Below are 23,733 nucleotides of genomic sequence, written 5' to 3'. Positions count from 1 at the left end.
AAAGACAGAAAAGTTATAAGAAATGAAATCTTTTGAACAGACTGGAATTGTGGGTAGCTGAGAATGGATGCCAATTCAATACTGACTTTAATATGTCAACCTTGCTCATAATGCAAGAGAGGTTGATGTACATGAAAATACCTAGAGTTCACAAATAAATTGTTGGCAAGAAATCATTCATGTTTCACCCTCATTTCCCAAATGTGAGCAAAAAAAAAAAAACTTTGCACTGGTATATACTGACTTTAAATAAAGTTTTCTTTGTATTCACAGCACACTTGCTTCTCAGATGTGTGTACTGCCATGCATTATGGTTAGAGGTACTGCTTAGACTGTTTGACGTTTCATCAGTTTAAGCTTGATGTATGGAGATGGTGAGAGCTAACTCAATGGAAAAAGTCATATTTCCAATACAATGCAAGTAGCAAAATGGTATTTCTATATTATTAAAATAGTCAAGATTAGAGAAAGTTGCATGTTTTTCAGTGGGAAGGAAGTAAATTATACTTGATTCTTATAATTTTCTATAATCCATATCTTACTCAAGTTTATATAATTTAATTCTTTCCTAAAACTATTTCTAATCTGGAATACTACAATAACATGGTGATACACCATTATGCTACTTTTATATGGAAAAATTCTGATTGTGAAATGTTTAGGCAAATTAGTTGGGCATGTAAAAAGAAGGTGATCCTGATGGGAGACTTTAATTACAGGAATATAGACTGGAAGAAGGAGATAGTGTATGGGAACAAGGAGAGCAAGTTCGTGAAATTTCTGAGAGATAAGTATCTTAAGCAGCACGTGATTGAAGCAACTAGAGGCTTTAATGTTTTGGATTTGGTGATAACTTCACAAGATGTAGTTGTTAATGAGGTATTGACACTTCCACCAGTTGGTGACAATAATCATGAGGTACTTGTTTGGGAAGTGATGAAACAAGAAAAGGTAACTGCCAAAAATGGATACATGTGGAAGTATAAAGCAGGTGATTATAGGAAGCTCTGTAGTCAGTTAGCATCAGTACAGTGGGTAGATGAGCTGAGCAGAAAAGATGTTGAAAATGCATGGAAACCCATAAGGCAGTATCTGACAAAAGCAATGTATGACTGCATACTGAGGTTAAGCGAGTAAATAGAGTGAAATGGATGAACAGCAAAATCAAGCAAGCTGTGCTGGAAAAGAAAATGTTATGGAGTAGATACAAGACAGTTGGTGGTGATCAGATCCATGAAGAGTATGAGGTGCAAGCTAGAAACGTGACAAACGAGCATGGTAAAGAAAGAAAAGGCAGCATGAGAGGAGATTGGCTGGTCAAGCCAAGGTTAACTCAAAGGAATTTTTCTGCTACATGGCAAGAGGAAGAATAATTATGGCAGACTAACAGCTACATCCTTTGCAGCTGTTATTCTGCCATAATTATTCTTCCTCTTGAATTATTGAACAAGTACTTTATCAGCATATATCATACTAGTATAAATTATCTGGTACAATATATAGAAGAGAGGCAAGTATTAGGAGAATTGGAAGTGAAAGAAACAGAGGTGTATCAGATGTTGATTGAGTTAGATGTGAATTAGGCTGTGGAATGGATGACATATCACCACGTATGCTTAAGGAATGTTCACCATAGTTGGTTATGATCTTGACCTGGTTATTTAATGAAAGTCTTGCAGTGGGTAGGGTTCTTAAGGAATGGAAAGAAGGCAAAATAGTACCATGGTTCTAAGACAGAAGTCTCCAAATATAGGCCAGTCTGTATAACTGCAGTTATACAGACTGTAGATAAAGAAATAGAATACAGGATTGGGTTGATAGACAAGGCATTCTTTATGATGGTCAGCATGGATTTGTAAAGGTAGATCCTGTTTCAGTAATTTACTTGCATTTTATGATAAGGTGACGAGTGTGTTAGATAAGAAAGAATCATATACAGTGATATTCTTAGACTTTGCAAAAGCATTTGATAGATTACCAAATGATAAATTGGTGTACAAGCTGCTGAGGATGGGAATAGGCAGTGGTTTATTGGTTAGATGGATCAGAGATCGACTCTCTGAACGATACCAGCAGGTTGTGTATGATGGAGCAGTGTCTCAAAAAAGAAGGGTACCCAGTGGCATGCCCCAGGGTTCTGTTCTTGGGTCCTTGCTGTTTAACTTGTTTGTAAACGATATAGCATGTGGAGTGACTAGGGATCTTCAGTTATTTGCTGATGATGCAAAGGTGGGAAGAATTATAAGTAGCACTGCTGATGCTGAATCCCTTCAGGAAGATTTCAATAGACTTTTTACTTGAACAAAAGAGTGGGGGAGGTTGTAGTTTTAATATCAATGAGTGCAAGGTGTTGCATTTTGGAATGCAGAAATATAAGGCTGCGTATTATATCGATGGTGCCATACTGCAGGAAGTGGATGCGATTCAAGATTTGGGTGTGATGGTTGACACTAGACTGAAATTTAGAGGGCATATTGGTAGTGCTGCTATGATAAGAAGTACTCTAACATGCAAGGATAAGGAAGTGGTTGTGCCACTGCATAAGGCACTGGTCAGACCACACTTGAACTATTATGCTCAGATCTGGTCACCTGGTTTTCAATATGATGTGGAGACATTGGAGAGGGTCCAGAGACAAGTGACTAAGACAATATCATGAGTTTGGAATGCTGGCTATGGAGAGAGGTTGAAGAGATGTGGATTGCATAGTTTGGTGGATAGGAGGAAGAGAGGTGATATGATAGAGACGTTTAAGTTAATAAGAGGATTTTATCAGATTAATCCAGAGGGGATTATAAGAAGAATAGAAGGTGAGAGGGGAAGAAGCAGAGGTCATTCCTAGAAGTTATGTAAAAGTGTGGTAAAGAAGGATGTGAGGAGTAGATTTTTTTTTTTTTACATGGAGAATTGTCAGTGAATGGAATGCATTATCAGAATGTGTTGTTAATGAAAGGAGTGTTAAGGACTTTAAGATTCTATATGATAAATATGTTGTCAGTTGAATGAACCTCCCACGATGAGCCTGTCAACTCCATGGAGGGTGTATAAGTAATAATAATAATAAATGACATCTACCATCATGATAGCTCTCAGTATCTCTTTTTTTACATCTCATGAATGAGATGTAAAAAAAGTTATATAAAAGAATATAATTTTTTGGCAAGTATAGTTTACTTTCCTTACCCATGTAAAAACTTGATACAACTATTATAGTTCACGAATACACTACACTGGCCAAAGGTTAGATAAATCAGAAACAATGTTATGGAAAATAAACGTACTTTCATGCCACTTTAGGTTCTTAATAACCATTTGGCTATTTCATGCACTGACAATGAAAATGATCCAGCACCTAAAGATTTAGAAACATGCATGTCACCTTAAATTTGAAAATACCACCTCTTATAGCAAAAGAGAGATAATATCCAATTAATCCTACAGGATGGCAATATTCTACATTAAATACTATATTTATTAAAAAATAAACTGTTGAAAGTTTATTTTTCACTTGGTTAGACTATAATAAATTTAGTTTAATCCTTTATCCAAGTGTGAGCAAACAAAGTTTGCACCAGAAAGTATCTTCAGGACTGGGGTAAGGTGGTACAACACCGAGCAACTCATTGCAAAGGTGGAGCAAACTAACATCACTCCTATCTCAGTATCTCCCATAATGCAAAACACATCTCCTTGCAGATATGTATAATGTTATACATTAAGGGAAGGGCCACTACCCAGACTAGTTTCGACCTTTATTGAGGTCTCTTCAGTGGGAGCCAGGCCCGAGTGGAGATACCAGGCAGAAGCATTAGCAAGGTCATCTCTACCTATAGAAGTTGCCAAAAGGTGTGCCACCTTTTTATTAAATTACTCTGGATTTAGAGAAAGATGTTGAAAGTTTATTTTTCACTTGGTTAGACTATAATAAATTTAGTTTAATCCTTTATCCAAGTGTGAGCAAACAAAGTTTGCACCTGAATGTATCTTCAGAACTGGGGTAAGGTGGTACAACACCGGGTAACTCATTGCAAAGGTGGAGCTAGCTAACATCACTCCTATCTCAGTATCGCCCATAATGCAAAACATATCTCCTTGCAGATATGTATAATGTTATGCATTAAGAGAAGGGCCTGGTTCCCACTGAAGAGACCTCAAAAAGGTCAAAACTAGTCTGGATAGTGGCCCTTCCCTTAATGCATAACATTATACATATCCACAAGGAGATGTGTTTTGCATTATGGGAGATACTGAGAGAGGAGTGATTTTAGCTTGATCCACCTTTGCAATGAGTTTCCTGGTGTTGTACCACCTTACCCCAGTCCTGAAGATACTTTCAGACACAAACTTTGTTTGCTCACACTTGGATAAAGGATTAAACTAAATTTATTATAAAAAATAAACTATTTAAGCAATTCAGGCTTAGAACAATTTTGAAACAATTTAGTTCTCAAATATTTTGTGAATACAATAAGTGATATAGCAAGTTTGGTTACATTAACAGAAACCAGAGGACTTCGCTAAATAAAAAGCATAAGCTTCAGCCACTGGAAATTTTGATTGCACATAAACTTTATAAAAATGTTGATGTCTTGAATCTCCAGACTTGTTGGCTGAGTGATTAGTGTATCTGCTCTTCAACCAGCAGATTTGAATCCCAGAGTGGCGATGGGTTCATGAATGTTTCTGAGGAAAGAAGACTTTCATTGGTTGGTATGGAAACTACCATCCTGTTTACAGGAGGTCTGAAGGCTTTGTAATAGTTGTGTTTGGCCTATAGAACAGGATTTCAAGATTATCTAACTATCTACAGTACTAATACTAATGTACTATAGACTAAGAGCTTTCATGAATGGGATTCACATAAAAATTAATTTAGCTAATCAAAAAAAAATGGACATCCATAATTCAACTGAAAAATCATCACTACATTAATGGAAAAGTAAGTTGATATCTAAAAACAGGATCAAAAGATATCTGAGTGCGCAAGAAAAATATGCAAATTCAGAGATGACTATACTATATGCTGACTTCAGATGCTGCTGCTTGAAAATATTTGTTTATATTCAAATATTTGAATATAAACAGGTTAAAAAAATAAGCAGCACTCCTACCCTCTTTTTAAAAACCTTGAATACCTTATCTAGTGCCTTTCATCTTAATATCCTGTAGATTATCAATTAAGCACAGCAACATGATTGATCATGTCTACATGTACAGTAGTAATATCTAGGTAAATGTTTGTGATAATGTCCATGGATTCTGTTTATTCATAATTACCACTCATTTGCACAATATTTAATTCATGTCTTTCTTACATCTTTCAGGGCATACAATGAAACTGAATTATATAGTATTGTCAATAATGTCAATTTTAAGACAAATTTCAATCTCTATGTCCTGAACTCTATATCACAAGTTTAGATTTCTAAATTTTACTTATTGAGGTCAGTTGCCTTTAGTTACACATTTTCTGTCATTAACTGTTTTTCTAAAGGTTCTGTTGAAACTAATCCAAGTTTCTAGTCTAGTTTCCTGTTTAAAATAGCCTAAATTTGAGTGTTTAAATTTAGCTTTTGGAAAGTTTTTTCTTTCCTGTTAATGTTAGGTAACTAACAAGGATATAATAAGCTTCCATAATGAGTGAATTAATCCATAACATAATATTACTATTATGTAATATAATAATAGTAATGTTATTTATTATTCTTAAAAAAGAGCACAGCTACTTCTTGAGGTGCAATGACCTAAATTTTCTGAAGTGATTATGATGTACAAGATCTTGTATGGTACAAATGCTACATGAAAACTGCATTTGAAAACTAAACCTTATGAAGTAACAAAGAATATCATACTGCACAACAGATAAGAAATGGCATATATAATATCATAACTCATTTTCTTACTTGATATTTTTGTATGTTAATATTATTCTGTATGACATAAGTGGAGTTCACTGCTCACTAATCAAGGGAGATTCAAATCTGTACATATCATCGTCCCATCTTGGAAGAACTCATCCCCTAAAATTCAACCACTCATTTCAGTAATGCACAGAGTGGTTTCCTGCAAAGCAAGGAAATTCTGTTGATACTGTTATGACAATACTACTTAACATTTATTTCCATATCCCTTCACAAGTATTTAAGAAAGTGGGATATCTGAATTCTGAAAAATGAATCTAACAGTGTGACATATGTTTAACTTGTTTTTAAACTGAAGGAATTAGGAATGGATGGGAACTATGAAAAAGTGGCAGATGGGTTCTGATATTAGAGAGGTGTGTATGTGTGTGATGATGAGGTATACAACTGTCCCTACCTACTAAAAGCCTAGAATGGCTTAAAAAAAGTTCCATGTTTGGTCTCTAGAGCAGGGAATCTAAATTATCTAACCCTTAGTCCATCAACAATATTAATAATATGTATAAGTCTACAACTTTTGTAGGCGAGATTCACACACACAAAGTGGAAAGATCATATCTAGCAGTAAGCAAAGATATGAATTAAAATGTTGCTATGAGAGAGCTCATGGCAACTCAAACATAAACACATTTTTGGCCAATGGCTACATTGGCCAAAAATGTGTTTTGGCTCCTCCAAATATAATTTTAACACCATGCACCCACACCACCTCTCCCCACCCTCTAAACATATATTACAGCAAATCCATTACCATCCCCTATATTCATGGCATCTCAGAAAAGGTGGCCAAGATATTAAAAAAAGCATGATCTTGACCACTTATAAGCCACACAAAAAAGCTAGCAGCTCTTATCCACTCCTCCAAAGACCAACTACAACCTTTGGATTTACCTGGAGTGTACCAGGTACCCTGCAGCTGCAACCTTTATTATGGACAAACAGGTAAGACAGCCAGCATCCATACAGCAAAGCACCAGGATTACAACCAATTCCACCACTACGGCTGCTCAGGATTAGCAGACCATGCCCTGGATGCCTGGCATAGGATCTGGTGGAAAAAAGTCAACTTACTCCAACCAAAGCAAATATAAGTTTGAGAGGCTTTTCCTCAAATTTGCTGCAGCTCTTACCAACTATCCCAAAGTAAACAAATATGGTTGTATCAGACTACCCCTCGTATGGGAAATCGTCATCGCAGAGTGTCAGCTCAATGGCGAGGAACACCCAACCAAAGCCAACAGGTGGCATAATCATAGGACTTTAGGCCTTCCTATATTTCTTCCATTTTCATCTTTGTTACTAATGCATGCCTGTGTGCATGTGTTTAATACCATTGAAGATGCTGATTTAACATCGGCAAAATATAGGATATAATTAAATATTTTTAGTTATTATCAAGTTTATGTTGTCAATTTCCTTAAACAATATACAATGCTGGAGAATCAATGTATAACCAAAACACCAGTATTAATGCACAAATGCACCAAACATTTTCCAGTTTGTCTGAGAATGACAAATATTTTTTTACCATAATTTATATGGTATTTATATACCATATAAATTATGGTAAAATATATATACCATATAAATTATAAAAATTTATATACCATACAAAGACAATAAACCTAGAAATCCTTACTGTGAGAAAAATTATCCAGTAGTAATATGAAGATTCTTATATATTTTCAATTAATTGGTATTCATACTGAAGAATTTGTTTCTGTTCATTGCGCAATTGTGCCATTTGACAAAAATATAACATTTCTTTACTTACTTCATCAATAACATGTTTAGTTGCATCAATAACACATGGTGAACCACATTCTCAACTACAGAAATTGGGTGTTTCACTATAGAAAAGAAGCTGATGAGTACCATATGAATATTATTGTACTGGGAAGAATTTTCTCAAAGATCTCTGTGAAAAAAGTCTCTGGGTATGGTCTTCAATCAATATGCTTCATTTCTAAAAGTCAGAATACCTTTTAAGTTTCAAAAAACATATACAGTGATGATACTGCTGTTCAGCAGAGATGATCTGCTGTATCATCATAAATGTTGCCTACTTGACAGTATTTTTCTGAACTAATTAGTTTTGTTAATGTCTAAAACTTCCTATTTGAATAATCTGTATTTTATTGAACTGTTTCCTGCCATTAAAAATTCAAGTAATGTCCTTTATTATTTGGGAAAAACAGAAAGGGGGGAAAAAATCAAATAGCAATATGTCAGGCTTACAAGCACACAGTAACACTGCTAGCAGTGAACTGCCAATTTCAGTTGTATTTTATTATCTTCATCATCTGAGATACTTCCATAGAATTCCAAGACATCATGAATGCTCTCTTTGCATTATTGTGGTTTTCCCATCTGAGATGAAAAACAACAGTGTAAAAAAGTATTCTTAGAAATTAATAGCTGCAATGAAATTTTTTTGTGTATGTTAACCTTGGAACCGAGAGCAGGCACTCCAGTACAAATCACACAAGCAGGGATGTGGTTTGATTACATACTTCTGTTAAATTATACTTATCGAGTTTTTTTTTTCGTTCCAACTACCAAGAAAAGTACTTTTATCCTAACTGGAATCTCATCAGCCAATGGCTCTGGCAATTCAGATCACTATATCAAAAAACCCACCAATAATGGATTAAGTGGTGGGAAGTAGCCAAGATGTTGAAGTCATAATAAATATTCAAAATGGATTAATGTAACCAGTGGGATTCTAAAAGGCATCAGTATCAGCCATTTACAATCTTGTGTATGTTGGCACTATAACAATGCCAATGGGAAGATGCTAAGATTTAAGTCCTCCTTTCCTTGGTCAGACTATTGTTTGTTCTCAAGATCCAGATGCTTGTCGTTATCTTAAAGAAAATATCCAAGTTGGAATGAAGACCCTAATTCCATACACCAGTTTCAAATTCCAAGCCATGGTTTTCCAAAATGTGTACCACAGCAGTGCTCGGAAAGAAAACAGCTTATTGTAAGTGGCTAGAGCAAAACTTTCGACTTCATTCATAGTCTAAAATGAAGTCTACAAAATTTGCAAAACATCATTGACAAGACCAAGTTTAGAATTGAAAGGGTTAAATATAGAAAAATTGCCATTTATGCCAGTTATTCCTTTTGGTCCCTTGCAAAAGCAGTTTAGCATAACTTTTGTGCTTCCACTTCTTTCTCATTCAAATGGTAGTAATGCAACATTATCACTTAAAGCTGACCTACTGGCATCATTCTTCTCATCCAACTCCTGCACAGATGACCAAGGCAAATCACCTTCTTCATTTGGGAGACTGTATTATATGTCTCCTGTAACCTTCTGCTAGAAATGAACAATCTGGATACCAAAAACACTTCTGGTCCTGATGGAATCCCACCAATTGTACTCAAGAGAAGCGCTTCTGAACTAACACATGTTTATCACCTACACACTATATTATATTCAGATGGCATCCACTTTGATCATTTACAACAGGGCTGTCCAACCCCAGGTAATCCGAGGGCTGCATTAAAAAAAAAAAAGTATCACAATGCGTATCTACTAATTTGGTGAGCAGCAACGACACAACCTCAAAAGCTGAACAAACGAACAACACTAATTGTGCACTAATTGCACCCGGAGCATGTGCATTTGAACAAAACAGCGTAAGAACGCTTCTTTGATACATCTAATATATTTGAAAAACACATGGGTATATAGTGATGCAAAAGTACCAAATAAAATTACCAACATCGAGATTATTGATTAGTGATAGAATTAAAATATCTAATACACATTCGATTCAAATTGTCATTTTATTTTTTCGATCATGAAAATAAAAACTCACAGGTGGACCACACAAAATTGCACAGCGGGCTGCATGCAGCCCGTGGGCAGTGCATTGGACAGTCCTGATTTACAAGATCATGTACAGCCCAATTCAAAGAGTGATAAGTTTCACCTTCTACCATCAAACTATCGACCTACTGCTCTCACCTCAGTGTTATCTTAATTAATGGAAGTCATCACCAGTCAATTTCTTCAACACCTGAAAAACTTGCAACTAATCAGTGACCACCAATATGGATTTTGCCAATTAAGATCCACAACAGATCTCATCACCTACATGAATACTACTTAGATGAAGTGTCATGAAAAGGTTTGGAGACACCTGTGCTGTTGCACTTAACATTTCAAAGACATCGGATAGGGTTTGGCATCAAGGACCTCTTAGCTAATTACCATCTTATAGAGTCTTTCTCCCTTTGTAACTGGATTGCCAGTTTTCTCTCAAGTCGTTCACTATGTAATAGTGGAAGGTGATCTATCTTCAATTTTCCTATTAATGTAGACCTTGGGACTTATTTCATCCATTCTCTTCCTCATACATAAAATGACTTGCTCTAAAATGACATCTCTCTTCATCTAAGCATATGATGCTTACAATGATAAAACATCTTGAGCTTCAAGATCATGTATAGGTGCTCTAAAAACACTGATCTCCACACAATGTCCTTCAAAAGGGGTGATGGCAACCTAGTCGCCTTAACAATTTTGTCATTTTTTGCTAAAAAAATAATAATAAATAAATAAAAACTTTAGTTTTTCTCCCTTTACCCTTGACAATGAACAAATTAGCAGTCAAGAACAAATCTCTCTCTCTCTTTTCTCAAACTGATTTTTACTCCTAGTGATATGATTGTACCTTTCTGCCTTTCCTGGCACAATCATATCACCTCTATGACATTCCTCTGCTTCCAAACAACTTAACATCTTTTTTTCTCATGACATTACTTTTCATCCATTTACTCACTCTGTACAAATCCCAAATCAGTCCAACCTTGGAATAATGCTCTCATATTTGGAGTACTGTACCTAAAACCTCTCAATGTTGTTCAAACAAGAATGGCTCAGTTTGATTGATGACACTCTCACAAAGTCTCTTCAGTCACTACTTACACATTTTTACAGAATACTTTTATAGATATTTTGGCATTGTGCTCTTCTACAGATATTTTCATTGGCAAAGCAGAAATAGAATCCATTATGTCTCCATCTGTGTAAAACCTACATTGACACAACAGCTGCCCAACATCCTTTTATAGAGGAACTGCTGACTGTTACTCGGAAGTTTTTTCATTCCATCTGCCTCAATTCTGTGGAACAGCCCTCACTATGAAATATTCCCAAGGATTATAATCTCCAGATCTTCAAGGAGAAACTTCAAAGTAATATCAACAGATTACTTTGCTCTTGATCCTAGTCCACACACACACACATGGCATTTATTTGTTAGAGGCTTCTCACATGTGGGAGTGATATTAAAAAAAGGATATCCACATCTATTATTTATAGATAATCTTAGTAAGCAAATCAAAAGTCAATTTAGAAATTCATAGATAAAACAAAGAATTATGGGAACATTGCTAAATCCACCAGAAATTGTATGGTATGATATGTTACAGTTTCTCCCCTCCACACACCCACGGAATAGATATCGATATTACTTTATTTATACACCTTTCTTTAAACTAAGGAAGGATTAAAAACCAGGGCACATAAAAGCATTAAAACAAAGAGCAATTTCATTCTTTTAAATTACATACTGGTATGATTCAAAAGCATAGAATATGTTTGAATTATAGGATATAAAGTATTATTTCCAAGTCTTCATAGAGTCATAAGACCCACTACAGAAGGCTAAACTCTCAGACTGCAATAAATATGCTGTGAACATGTCACTCTAGGCAAAAATTCTCATTTTCATCTCCTTATATGATGCTTATACAGTTGACAGTGATAATCTCTCTTGTTCTGCCACCCATTATCTTATACAATATCTCCTATATCTATGTGACAGGAGGAAAGAGAAAAGGAAGAGGTGAGAGGAACCTATCTGCTGAGATCTCTAGTACACATTCTCTAAATCTTAATCTGTCTTCTCACTTAACATTCCAACGTTCCACAAGTAGTTTCAGTCACCAGCCACCTTATTACTCATATGATCAGATCTATGCACAGAAATTCAGATGATCAGCACCTTATATAAAGCCAATGGTACTATCACCTCCTTGAAGCAAAGTTCCATCAATTGCACCCTTCAGTTGGAAAAAGCCTAAGTTTGATTCCCGTCAAGACAAGAGGTTCTTGCGATCGAAGGTGAGTTAGCCAATCTCATCCAGAGGCAACAGCAGAGCTTTTTTATCCGAAACTCGGGTTTTTCATCTTGCATACAGGCAAATTGGCATTGAGAACATATGTAATTTATAGACAAAATATACTAATGATGTTGGTGGTGAACAGCAGATAGTGTTGTGTATAGATGATGGCAGTAGTTCTGAATGTAGTTAGTGGATTAAATGATGGAGACAGAGTTGTAGAGTGCCCTCCCTCAATGAGTCCTTGGAGATGTTATGTAATAATAATGTACCTTGTTCCATTTTCTATGGCTAGAATGCATGACAACAATGAGCTGACATCCAAATTCATTAGACGAATACACAGATCAATTCAAATTCTCCTGTACAACATCACATTAGAGCTCTTTACTATCACCCTCCCAAATTCAACATAAGTATTCTCATTTTTAGAGGGACCTGTGGCATAGTATAATTATTAAAAACAACACGCAAGTCCACAGTAATAACTTTAATTAATAAATAAGGTAGATATTTCGTACTAAAAATAATAGTACATCTTCAGTGTTACAAACAGATAGGAATAGAATACACCGAATATTCGTTACTTGTATTCTATTCCTATCTGTTGGTAACACTGAAGATGTACTATTATTTTTAGTATGAAATATCTACCTTATTTATTAATTAAAGTTATTACTGTGGACTTACGTGTTGTTTTTAATAATAAGCAAGTATTTGAATATCTCCTCTCAAACCCAAACCTGTATCATCAATATAGATTGAGATTTGAGAGGCGATATTCAATTCTTTGTTAATGTTAAATTCGACAGATATTCAACTGGCTGCCTTTGCCAAAAGAGAACTTTGTGGTACGCCGTAACCTTCCTCTTTCAAGACAATGCATCTCATACACTGCAATTTTGCCACTGACTGGGATTCTCCCTTATAATCATTACTTCACATTGTGAAGTTCCCAGGACTCATCATGACTATTCAAGCATACATAAACACAGAGAACTGTATATGCATGTGTCAGAATGATACATTTTTTGTGGGAGGGGGGGGACACGTGTTTTTATAATTGTTTTCCATATTTTCCATTTATTTTTCTGATATAGAATACTGATTGCAATGAAATACCAAGTATGTATATAATGCATGTATATTTTTACTTGATCAATGTTTTCATTTTTTGTAAACGAAAGCTCATCATTGTCAAATTCTTGACATGTATCCCAATGGAGTGTATAAGACACTATGATAGTACTACATGAAAGTTTACATCAGCTCCAACTTCCCACTGAAAATTTCCCTTCAAATTAATCTGTAATCAGGACTGGTATATCAGATATTATTATGCAACACTTCTGTCATCCAAAGACTCATCGAGGGAGGGCACCTACTCTACAACTCTGTCTCTAACAACTCAATCCACCAACAACTACCATCATCTATAACAATGCCATCTACCCACAACCACCACTAGTATTTTCACAGACATCACAAACATCCATGCCCATGGTGGGATTCGAACCTGCAGCCTTTTGGCTAGAGAGCAGACATGCTAATCACTCGGCCAACCAGGCCAGCTAAAAACAACTAGACACAGGTAGAATTCAAATCCATGATCTCCTGTTTATGTGTGTATATCTATCTCTAAGGGGTCAGAAGACTACCAGGAGAGACCTTCACTAACCATTTTTCATACAATACCTATCATATAAATCTTCTTAAACTCTTTCACTGTCAAGGAACTTGCAATTACCTGTTGCAATCCATTTCAGCCACTCACCATTCTCCAAGCAAAACATCTAGTCCACACACACCCTTACCAACCATTCATACACAAAAAAACAGCGAGAGAAAATATCATCAAATTCCTGACATATACCCTTAAGGGGTGTACAGGATATAATAGAACTACATGAAAAACTTACATCATTACTAACTTCCTATCTACAATTTTCCTCAAAATCAATCTGTTACCTGTCAAAACTCCAACATTATCAGATCTTATATTTCTGTCTTCTAACACACTTTTTACTGTATCAATCCGCCTATATCTTGGTCTTCTTCTGGGTCTTTTTCTTGCCAACCTGGCAGAAAATACTTGTTTTGCTAATCTTTCCTCCCCCATTCTGTTTAAGTGACAATACCACCTCAGATTAGCTCTGCTAACACATTCCTGGATGCTAACAATGTCAAGTTCTTTCCTAATATCCGTGTTTTTAATATGATATTGCCATCAATACATCTGTTCACTTCCCTAAACTTTCTCAGGACTCTCACACCGGTGGTCTCTAGTCTTTGGTCAAGCGTTTTATTTCTAACTAAGCTCTCTAATCCATAAGTTAAAATTGGTTTAAACACTATTTTGTATACAGCTAATTTAGTGTTTTGACTAATTTTATTTAGTTGACTTCCTACCATATCAGCTTTGTTGATTCCGTTGTCTATTTCCATATTTAATTTACCATCTTCACTAAAAATCATGTTCTATAGGTTCTCCATTCACAATGCTTCGGCCTATTTTCATAGTCTTTGTCTTGTTATTGCTGACCTTCCTACAAAATCTATTACAACAGTTATTCAATTTAGTCAGAGAACCTTGCAGATTTGTACTGGATTTATTTAAAAGTATAACATCATCTACATTAAATAAAGAGCTGAGATTAACATTTCCAATTTTGATATCAGATTTAATACCGCTTTCCTTCATAATGTAATCCACATAGATAATGAATAACAGAGGGCATAATGTACATTCTTGTCTGACATCAGATTTAATATCAAACCATCTTCCTGTACTTCCTTCAATTCTAACTATTGACTTACAACTCAAATAAAGACTAAGTATTGCTTGATATAATGCCCATTGACACCATACAACCTGTAGCATTTTGAATAGCATTTGTCTTGGCACTTCCAGATCTACAAAAGTTAAATACAGATCTTTGTTATATCTCATGATTTCTCAACTATTTGTCATAAAGTGAAAATATGATCCTGACAGCCTCTATCTGGCTTGAATCCATCTTGTTCTTCACCAAGCTTCCCATCCACAATCCTCTTCAACCATTTCTCAAGTATACTTGCATAAATCTTACTAGGAACACTCAGTAGGGAAATATCTCTGTAATTTTCACATTCAGTTTTATTTCCCTTTTTATGGCATTTGCACACTATGACGCTTGACCGCATGAAGGAAGGATTGGTTTCAAGTCTAGTTGGCGACTAGAGGAAATTTTTTAAGCCTTTTTTTCAACTGGTTCTCGAGTTAGTCGATCTCTGGCATGGGCAAGCAAGTTTTTTCTCCCAGAAACTTGGGTTTTTCATCCCGTAAACTCAAGAAAATCAACCATAGAACCCACACTATTTCAGACATTAAATATATTGTGTTAGGGACCACGAGATGGCGGCACTTGTTGAGCCATTCTCTTCACCGCGTGCTGCTTACTTAGTGATAGCCTTGGGCTAGCTATCTCTGATTTGGTACAAGTGGAGATTGAACTGCCCACTCAGTCTTTAAAGTTAGATAGAGCTAAAACGGCTTCTCCTACTCCCTATGAGGGAATAAAAGGGTGCTAGCTGATTTTTTGATTCCCTTTTTATATACGAGTACTATGAGATCTTTACTCCAATCATCTTGGAATTCGTCCCTCTATCCAGGCCTTCTGAACTATGTAGTGCAGTCACTGTAAGACTTTATACTTCCATACTTGAGAATTTCTGGTGGAATATCATCTATGTCACCCCTAATTCTCTCTTAATTGTCATGTATTGAAACTTCTTTCATGACAATCCTACAAAATTCCTTTAATAACTTAAATTTCTAATCCTCTCTTTTTTCAAAATGTCAACTAGACTTTGAAACCCATATACCTTCAAATTTATTCTCATGGGGAGATTTCCACAGACCTGTCATGTCATCAGGGTTACTTATCTCCGTATCCTTTCATGTTGGAGGTTTAATGGAATATTAAGAGCACTGAGAAAGGATTAAAACTAATTTAATACTTCCAATATTTCATCTCCATCACAGAGACATCTTCAGGGATTACAAAAAAACTTTTTTGTAACAACACACACACACACAAATATAATATAATAGTGAGTGAAACTAAAGTCCTATCTAGGTGGTGTGCCCTCTATGGCCATTTGCAGGTGGCCTAGGATGTAAAGAGGGATCTCTGATAATTAATGTTTCCCAAATTTTGGGAAGTTTAATGCAACCGTGAACTGGCTTACTTTGGGCAGACAGGCAGATCAACAACCATTAGGTTAGAAGAACACAAGTCATACATCTGCAATCATGATTATGGTCAATCTGGTCTTGCAGACCATGTTTTGGATACAACCCACAGGATCTCCTGGAAAAAAACCACCATGCTCCACCACAGTAAATTCAAAAAAGAAAGACTATTCTTTGAATCTGCATCTGCACTCAGGAATCAACCAAATTTAAACAAATACGGTTGCATTAAACTTCCCAAAATTTGGGAAACATTAATCATCAGAGATCCCTCTTTACATCCTAGGCCATCTGCAAATGCCCATTGAGGGCACACCTAGATAGGAGTTCAGTTTCATTCACTACTGTATTATATTTGTGTTTGTGTTGTTACAAAAAGTTTTTTTGTAATCCCTGAAGATGTCTCTGTGACGGAAATGAAATATTGGAAGTATTAAAATTAGTTTCAATCCTTTCTCAATGCTGTTAATATTCCATTAAACCTCCAACATAAATTCTTCATAGCACTTAAGCCTCAACACATGAATCTCTGTATCCTCTCCACCACCACCTCATCGGCAAGAAAGTCAGGTGACCAAATCTGTACAGAGTAAGATGTGGCCATATCACAGTCTTATAAAGAGAATAATAACCTCTCTATCTCTACTTGCCAATGTGTTCTTTAACATCCTTTGAGCTATTTGCAAGCTTTTGCAATATGCTCTCTGAACTTCAACTCTCAGTCTACCTTCACTCCCAGATCCCTAGCCTCCTCAATTTCCTACCATCTAGTACCATTCATGTAATTAAACAGCATGTAATCTTTTATCCTGAAGTGTCCAACCTTACATTTTTCAATATTAAATTAAAAATCATTATCCTCCACCACCACTGTCAATTTATTTAAATCATCTTGTAGGATGTATATATCACCTTTATCAACTATTGTCTTCCCCAGTTTTGCATCATCAGCAAGTAACTGAATAACCCCACCTTATAACATTCCTTGTATATCTCTACTTGCCAATGTGTTCTTTAACATCCTTTGAGCTATTTGCAAGCTTTTGCAATATGCTCTCTGAACTTCAACTCTCAGTCTACCTTCACTCCCAGATCCCTAGCCTCCTCAATTTCCTACCATCTAGTACCATTCATGTAATTAAACAGCATGTAATCTTTTATCCTGAAGTGTCCAACCTTACATTTTTCAATATTAAATTAAAAATCATTATCCTCCACCACCACTGTCAATTTATTTAAATCATCTTGTAGGATGTATATATCACCTTTATCAACTATTGTCTTCCCCAGTTTTGCATCATCAGCAAGTAACTGAATAACCCCACCTTATAACATTCCTTGTATATTATTATACAAACTGAAAAAGTAATGGCCCAATTACAGAACTCTGGACACTTTAAGGCACTACTTCATGTATCAATCCACCTAGATCTTCCTCAGGGTCCTTTTCTTACCATTCTAGCAAAAAACTCATCATCTGCATAAAGTAAAGAGATTAGTTGAATATCTCTAATTCTGATAAAGTTTAATGGCACTTTCCTTCATAGTATGATGCACCCTAGATCATAGGTTTACAAACTTTTTTGGGCCACCGCCCACTTTGCAAGACATAAATTTTGTAACGCCCCCCATTATAACAGTTTTCTGCGTTTTGTCCGAATAATTATAATAATTAATAAATAAAATAATTACACAAGATATAAACAACAAACCTACAAAACATAACCACAGAAAACAGTATAATATATAAAAAGTGGTTTTATATATTTTATATATATTTTGAAATGAAATATAACGAATATATTTGCTACTGTAAACATAACCTATTATACACACATATATACATGCTCTATTTTCTCATTGACATAGAAAATTGACATAGAACATCTGTTTCTATCTGATATGGTAAATTTTCAAATGATTAAATAATTGAAATAGAAAATTGATTAAAAAATTGATCATGTAAGATGGGCATAAGATGAATTAAAATGCAATATTTAAATTTTAAATGATTATCTAATCGCAAAATCAAGAAAATAGTTAATTTTTAAATATATATTATTAATTTTTTCTATAAAGAGACTCCGACCCCTAGACCGCCCCCAAATGCTTCTGATCCCACTATAGCCCCCGCCCCCCCTAGAAGGCGTCAGCGCCCACTTTGGGAACCTATGATCTAGATGAAAAATAACAGCACAGATAATGTACATCCTTGTCTGATACCTGAATTAGCATCAAACCATCATTGTGTACCTCCTTCAATTCTATCTACTAACTTACAACTGAAATACGGACTATATATATTGCTCTATATAATGTCTCATTTGAACCATATAACTATGGTGTTTCGAACAGCTTTTCTCCTAGCAACTTGTCATAAGCTATACACCTTTCCTATCTACAAAACTTAAATACAGACCCTTGTTGTATTCCCATGATTCCTAACCATTTGTCTAAATGTGAAAATTTGTTTTCTAATGATACAAAACTGAATAGAGAAATAGAGACAATGTAGGATAATTTAAATGGACTAACAATTTCAGCAAAGGAGAATGGTTATCAGTGTACAAGTTCAGATGCGTCTGTATCACATATAATAACTTCATTTTCTTTGCTTTTCAAGGTGTTCCTCAATAATCAGGTGATCTGCGAGCTATTTTGGTGACTGCTGTAAGGCTATGTATTTGGGATGAGAAGATTCAGCTTTGCATTGCAGTAAAATTGCTAGAATGAAGGAAACTGAAGAAGCTAGGGATCTGGATGCTGGTGGAAAGGTAGTTGAAGTTCAAGGAGCATACAGCAAAGTTGCCAAAATAGCTCACAGATCACCTGATTACTGAGGAACACCCTGAAAAGCAAAGAAAATGAGGTTATTATATCTCCTTATAAAGTTTGATACCAACACACATGAACTTTTGTAGAGATCTAGTCATGTGGGCATCTTAAGGATGAGGAACAGATGGAGAAGAACCAGAGGAGAGTGACCAAGATGATAGCTGGTCTTCAAAATGCCCCTTATGAGGATAGAGAAGATTTGTATTGATATGCAGAAAAAGGCAAGTATGACAGAGACATAAGTTACTATTAGGGTCTTAAAAGACTGAAGAAAGTTTTCAGTACCTGACTAATAGAGAGAGAGAAAAAATTGCACCTACTGCTGTTACAAATATAGACATCCATGAAAAGTGTTGGTAGAGAATAATCATATGTCAACAGAATAAAGAACACATTTTGGCTGTCAGAAGAGAAATAAGCAATTGTGTCTGGGCATTACAGCATTTAATACTTTTTTTGGATCAAAGGTTTCCCCATGTACGTGCAACTGACATATACAAAACTAGGATTTAGAGAGGACAAGAAAACTTTGGAGAAAGCACCATGGTTATTATAACCCACGAAGTAAGTGAGGCAATGCCTAGAAATGGCAGGTTTGGAAGGAGGCAAAGCCTGCAAAATTATGTCTTGACTATAAAACCTTTTTTTTTTTCTTTTTTTTAATTTTACATTTTCTTGAATTTGGGAGCAGCAAAATGGTGCTTATCTAGTTAAATTAAACATGCTTAACAACAGTCCTGGATAGTATAGAGGAGAGTGAAAATAATTATTTCAAGCCTGAAGGCAGAGTTTGGCTGAGAGAAGACAAACAGATGATATCACCAGGGCTCACCAAATTGTTCAAAATTGTACTTGCACACAAAAAAAAAAACCTCTCCCAAGGCCACCATTTTTTTAACGATATGTCCTAATAAGTCAATAGGGGATCCATAGTGATAAATGGTGCTGTGTTGTTGTTGTTGTTTAGGGAACCTGCATTTTCTTAAAGTTATAAAAAAAAATAAATAAAAAAAAAAAAGCTTGTTTAGAGAGCTTAAGGATGCCAAGAAATTATATTCTTGGTTTCAGCCTTCGTCCAAGTGTAAGCAAAGTGCACCTGAAGTATTTTCAGGAGGACAGGGCAACTCGTGTGAAATATGACTTCTGCATTACTTCAACATTGATATCACCTCTGGGTCTGGTTCCCAGTGATAAGACCTCAATAAAGGTCGAAACTGGTCTGGGTAGTGATCCTTCCCATAATGCACAGCGTTACACATGTCCGTAAGGATATGTGCTTTGCATTATGGGATACTAAGGCAAGTGGTGTGAAATCACTAGCTTTTATATATGAGTTGTCCTGTTCTGAAATATTTCAGGTAAAACTCTGTTTGCTTACAATTGGATAAAATCAAGAATATAATTTCTTGGCATCTTTAATTTATAGTATAACCAAGTGAAAAAACTTCCAACAACTATCTCTAATCCAGAGTATTTTAACAATTGTTTAGAGAGTTATTTTTATATTAACAAAAAATATTCTATTCTGTCCAGTCTGCAGCTACTCACCACAGGTGAGTGGGAGAACATATTTGTTGAGCCCTCAGTATGACCAAAACGTTTAAGCTGTTCAGAATTGTTACTCTTTGGATATAGCGGAACAAAAGGGAAAGGACAAGGACTACATTATCCCTAAAAAAGTGCATAGAGAGAGAGTTAACTTACCCCAACATGAAAAGTGGTGAGTGAATGGAATGCACTGTCCAAACATCATGTGAATGCTACAAGTGTGGATGAGTTTAAGGTTCAGTATAATAGATATGTTATGTCTCAGTAATCTTCAATGATTTAAAAAGCTTTATCCTCAAGCAATCTTTAACTTCAGATGATCTGTAATAATAACAGCAACAAAAAAAAAGTTGTGGGTTGCAGCTTCTTATCATTATTAATGATGAGCAATGTTGTAAAAAAAGGCCAATGAAATCAGTCTAGCCATGCATATAACAAATGACATCCGCTGTGCACTTGAAAACTAAATTATAATGGATTTCCCTTGAGATCTAACCAATCTTTTATTCAGAGAATTCACGCAATTCATTACGAAAGTGAAAAACTGTCGTACGTTGTCATGAAATACATACCTTCGTGTTTTCCTGTTAGTTGAATTAGTTTCTAGCGCCTGACCAAAACAGACTAATTCATCTAAATAAATTAGTGCAATGGCTGAATTATTTTGTTAGAAAGCGACATTAATAATTAAAGTTATTGCATTTGATAAACGAAAAATAAACAGGAAAATGGTATCTTTAAATAAACAGCATTAAACAAATATATAACGATACCGAATAATTTACTTCGGATATGAAGCAAATTATCAATCGCATCGTTTGTTGATACCAATGACACATCATACAATAATAAATTTAGTTTAATCCTTTATCCCAGTGAGAGCAAACAAAGTTTGCGCCTGAAAATATCTTCAGGACTGAATATAGTGTTGTGCTATCTTACCTGGGCAAGACACATCATGCAAGTTATCACAATTAAGAGAAACTCGGAGTTGAACTGAAATCGAAACGTCTCGAACACATGATCCAAACGTTCATTATTACTCTATCTATACACTCACCTGTCTTAAAAGTTCCAAATCATGCTTAGTTGAATCATAAAGTAATTCAAGTTCTTCGCATTTCTGTTGCAATGACTCCTTCTCATCTAATAAAACCAATCCATACTGGGCTGACTGAATTTTTTCATGACTGGTTTGAGCGAGCTCACAATTTAATCGTTCAATTTCGCGTTTCAACGATTCTTTTTCAGATTTCAGTGAATCTATAGTCTCTTCTCTGTTTTCCATTTTGTAAATCACTGAGAGAAGTACACTTAAAGGGCAGATGCCGTGTAACAAAAGAAGGCTGTAAATGTGGAATAGTTCTTAAATACACGGCATTCCGGCTTCATGTTTAAAGGCGTGTATATTCAAATCACGGATCCATGTTTGTATGTACAGTCTCGTATACGTAGCATTACATGTCATTAAAAAATCACACATGTATATCCGAGCGCCATCTCTTCCAAGCAAAATACTGATAATATTCGATGGAAGTAGCACAGGTGGTAGATTCCTAAAGATGTGCTCTAGAACAGACTTTCACGAGCTAGAATCACAATTTAGTTGTTTTCACTATCCATGTTAAATAAAAGTAATTCATTTTGATTCTGAAACCCGTGACAAATTTCTTTTCTGAAGAATTTAAGTTTATTTTATTAACTAGTTCTGAATAATAATAGTCAATAGACATACTATACACTGAAGCATTAACAAATTTAAATGAATTACGAATAAATCATTAAGCTCAAATGATTTGAAAAATTCTTCGACAATCCGAGTTGCTCTGCTCTGCTCTATTTAGTAGCCCTTGATCGTTTAGAAATGTAGCCGTCTACGCACACAACCGAAGTCCATATTAAGTACTCAAGATATACGCGCGCAAGACGCAAGACGCAAGACGTTGCTGAATATAAGGGCGAAGCAAAATGCTTTTTTATTCCCTGCTATCTGATAAGGATTACTGTGTGAGGAAAAGTTTATGAGCTAAGAGCTCTGCCTGAGTGGGTGCGATTCAGAGATCTTCATTTGGAAGTAGGATGGCCTTCGGTCTCCTATATTTTGAGAAGTCTGTTTCATCATAATTGGCTGCTTGTTGCACTAATTCATTTGGATGTGAAGAGGACACTGAGAAGAACTTCACTGCTGAAGACTGCAGGAAAGAGTAGATGTAGGGGATATTTGTATCCCGGTGAAGTTGGACATTTCTGACGTACCATGGTGCGTTTAATATCATGCGGAGACAATTGTTTTGCACTTTCTGTAGTTTGGGGATATTTGTACTTGAGGTGTGACTCCAGGCTGGGGACGAGTAAGTAATAATGGGTCGAATCAACAGTTGATAAAGGAGCAGTTTTATTTTGGTATCCAGCTTGCTATTCCTATTGATAAGAGGGTAAAGCTGTGCAATGACGATGCTTTTGAACATGAGGCTTTTATATGCGAACTGAAAGTTAGTTTTCTGTCCAGCAGTACACCCAGATATTTGGCTTCTGCTTTCCAGGGAATCTTGGTATTAAATAGGAAGATATCATCTTTGAGGAATATTGAGTTTTTAGTGAAGAGCATGGCAATACTCTTCTGAGGGTTTACTTGCAGTCTCCATTCCGAGAACCAGTGCTCTAATCTCTGCAGGTTTTCTTGCAGTTTCTTGGTGACAAGGTGCGGTTTAATAGATCTGGCTAGTATAGCTGTGTCGTCTGCTTATAGGGCAATGATGGATGACATTGGATTGTGCGGAATGTCCGCCATGTAAATCGTGGAAAGTATCAGTGCCAGAAGGGACCCGTGAGGAACTCCTGCCAAGATGCGTCGTTGGGTAGATAATATATCATTTAGTTTGACTTGCATTCGTCTGTCACTAAGAAATGACTTTATAATTTGAACTAGATCTAATGGAATGCCAGCTAAAATCAACTTGTATAGTAGTCCAAAGTGCCATAACTTGTCAAACGCCTTCTCTAAATCAAGAAAAACTGCTCCGGTGTATTGATGCCAATTATAACTTGTGATAA

The 23,733-nt window shown here is 35.6% G+C and overlaps 1 protein-coding gene across 2 annotated transcripts in view; it reads right to left on the bottom strand.

The window, feature by feature from the left end:
• The window catches only part of BicD (Microtubule-associated protein Bicaudal D), a 173,790-nt gene extending 151,698 nt beyond the window's left edge, over positions 1 to 22,092 (bottom strand). For both annotated transcript variants that reach the window (XM_090400017.1, XM_090400016.1), the window contains exon 1: positions 21,740 to 22,092. In XM_090400017.1, the coding sequence (XP_090256143.1) occupies positions 21,740 to 21,967 (228 nt within the window). In that variant the 5' untranslated portion in view covers positions 21,968 to 22,092. The remainder of the gene's footprint in view (positions 1 to 21,739) is intronic.
• Between the last annotated feature and the right edge of the window lie 1,641 nt (positions 22,093 to 23,733).

Source organism: Typopeltis vanoorti, chromosome 11 (genome assembly GCF_054136105.1).
Source record: "Typopeltis vanoorti isolate ZY-2024b chromosome 11, IOZ_Tvanoo_1.0, whole genome shotgun sequence".
In the NCBI taxonomy this organism is placed as follows: Eukaryota; Metazoa; Arthropoda; class Arachnida; order Uropygi; family Thelyphonidae; genus Typopeltis; species Typopeltis vanoorti.
Note: the sequence above shows the minus strand (reverse complement) of the source record. Positions and strands in the feature narration are given on the sequence as shown.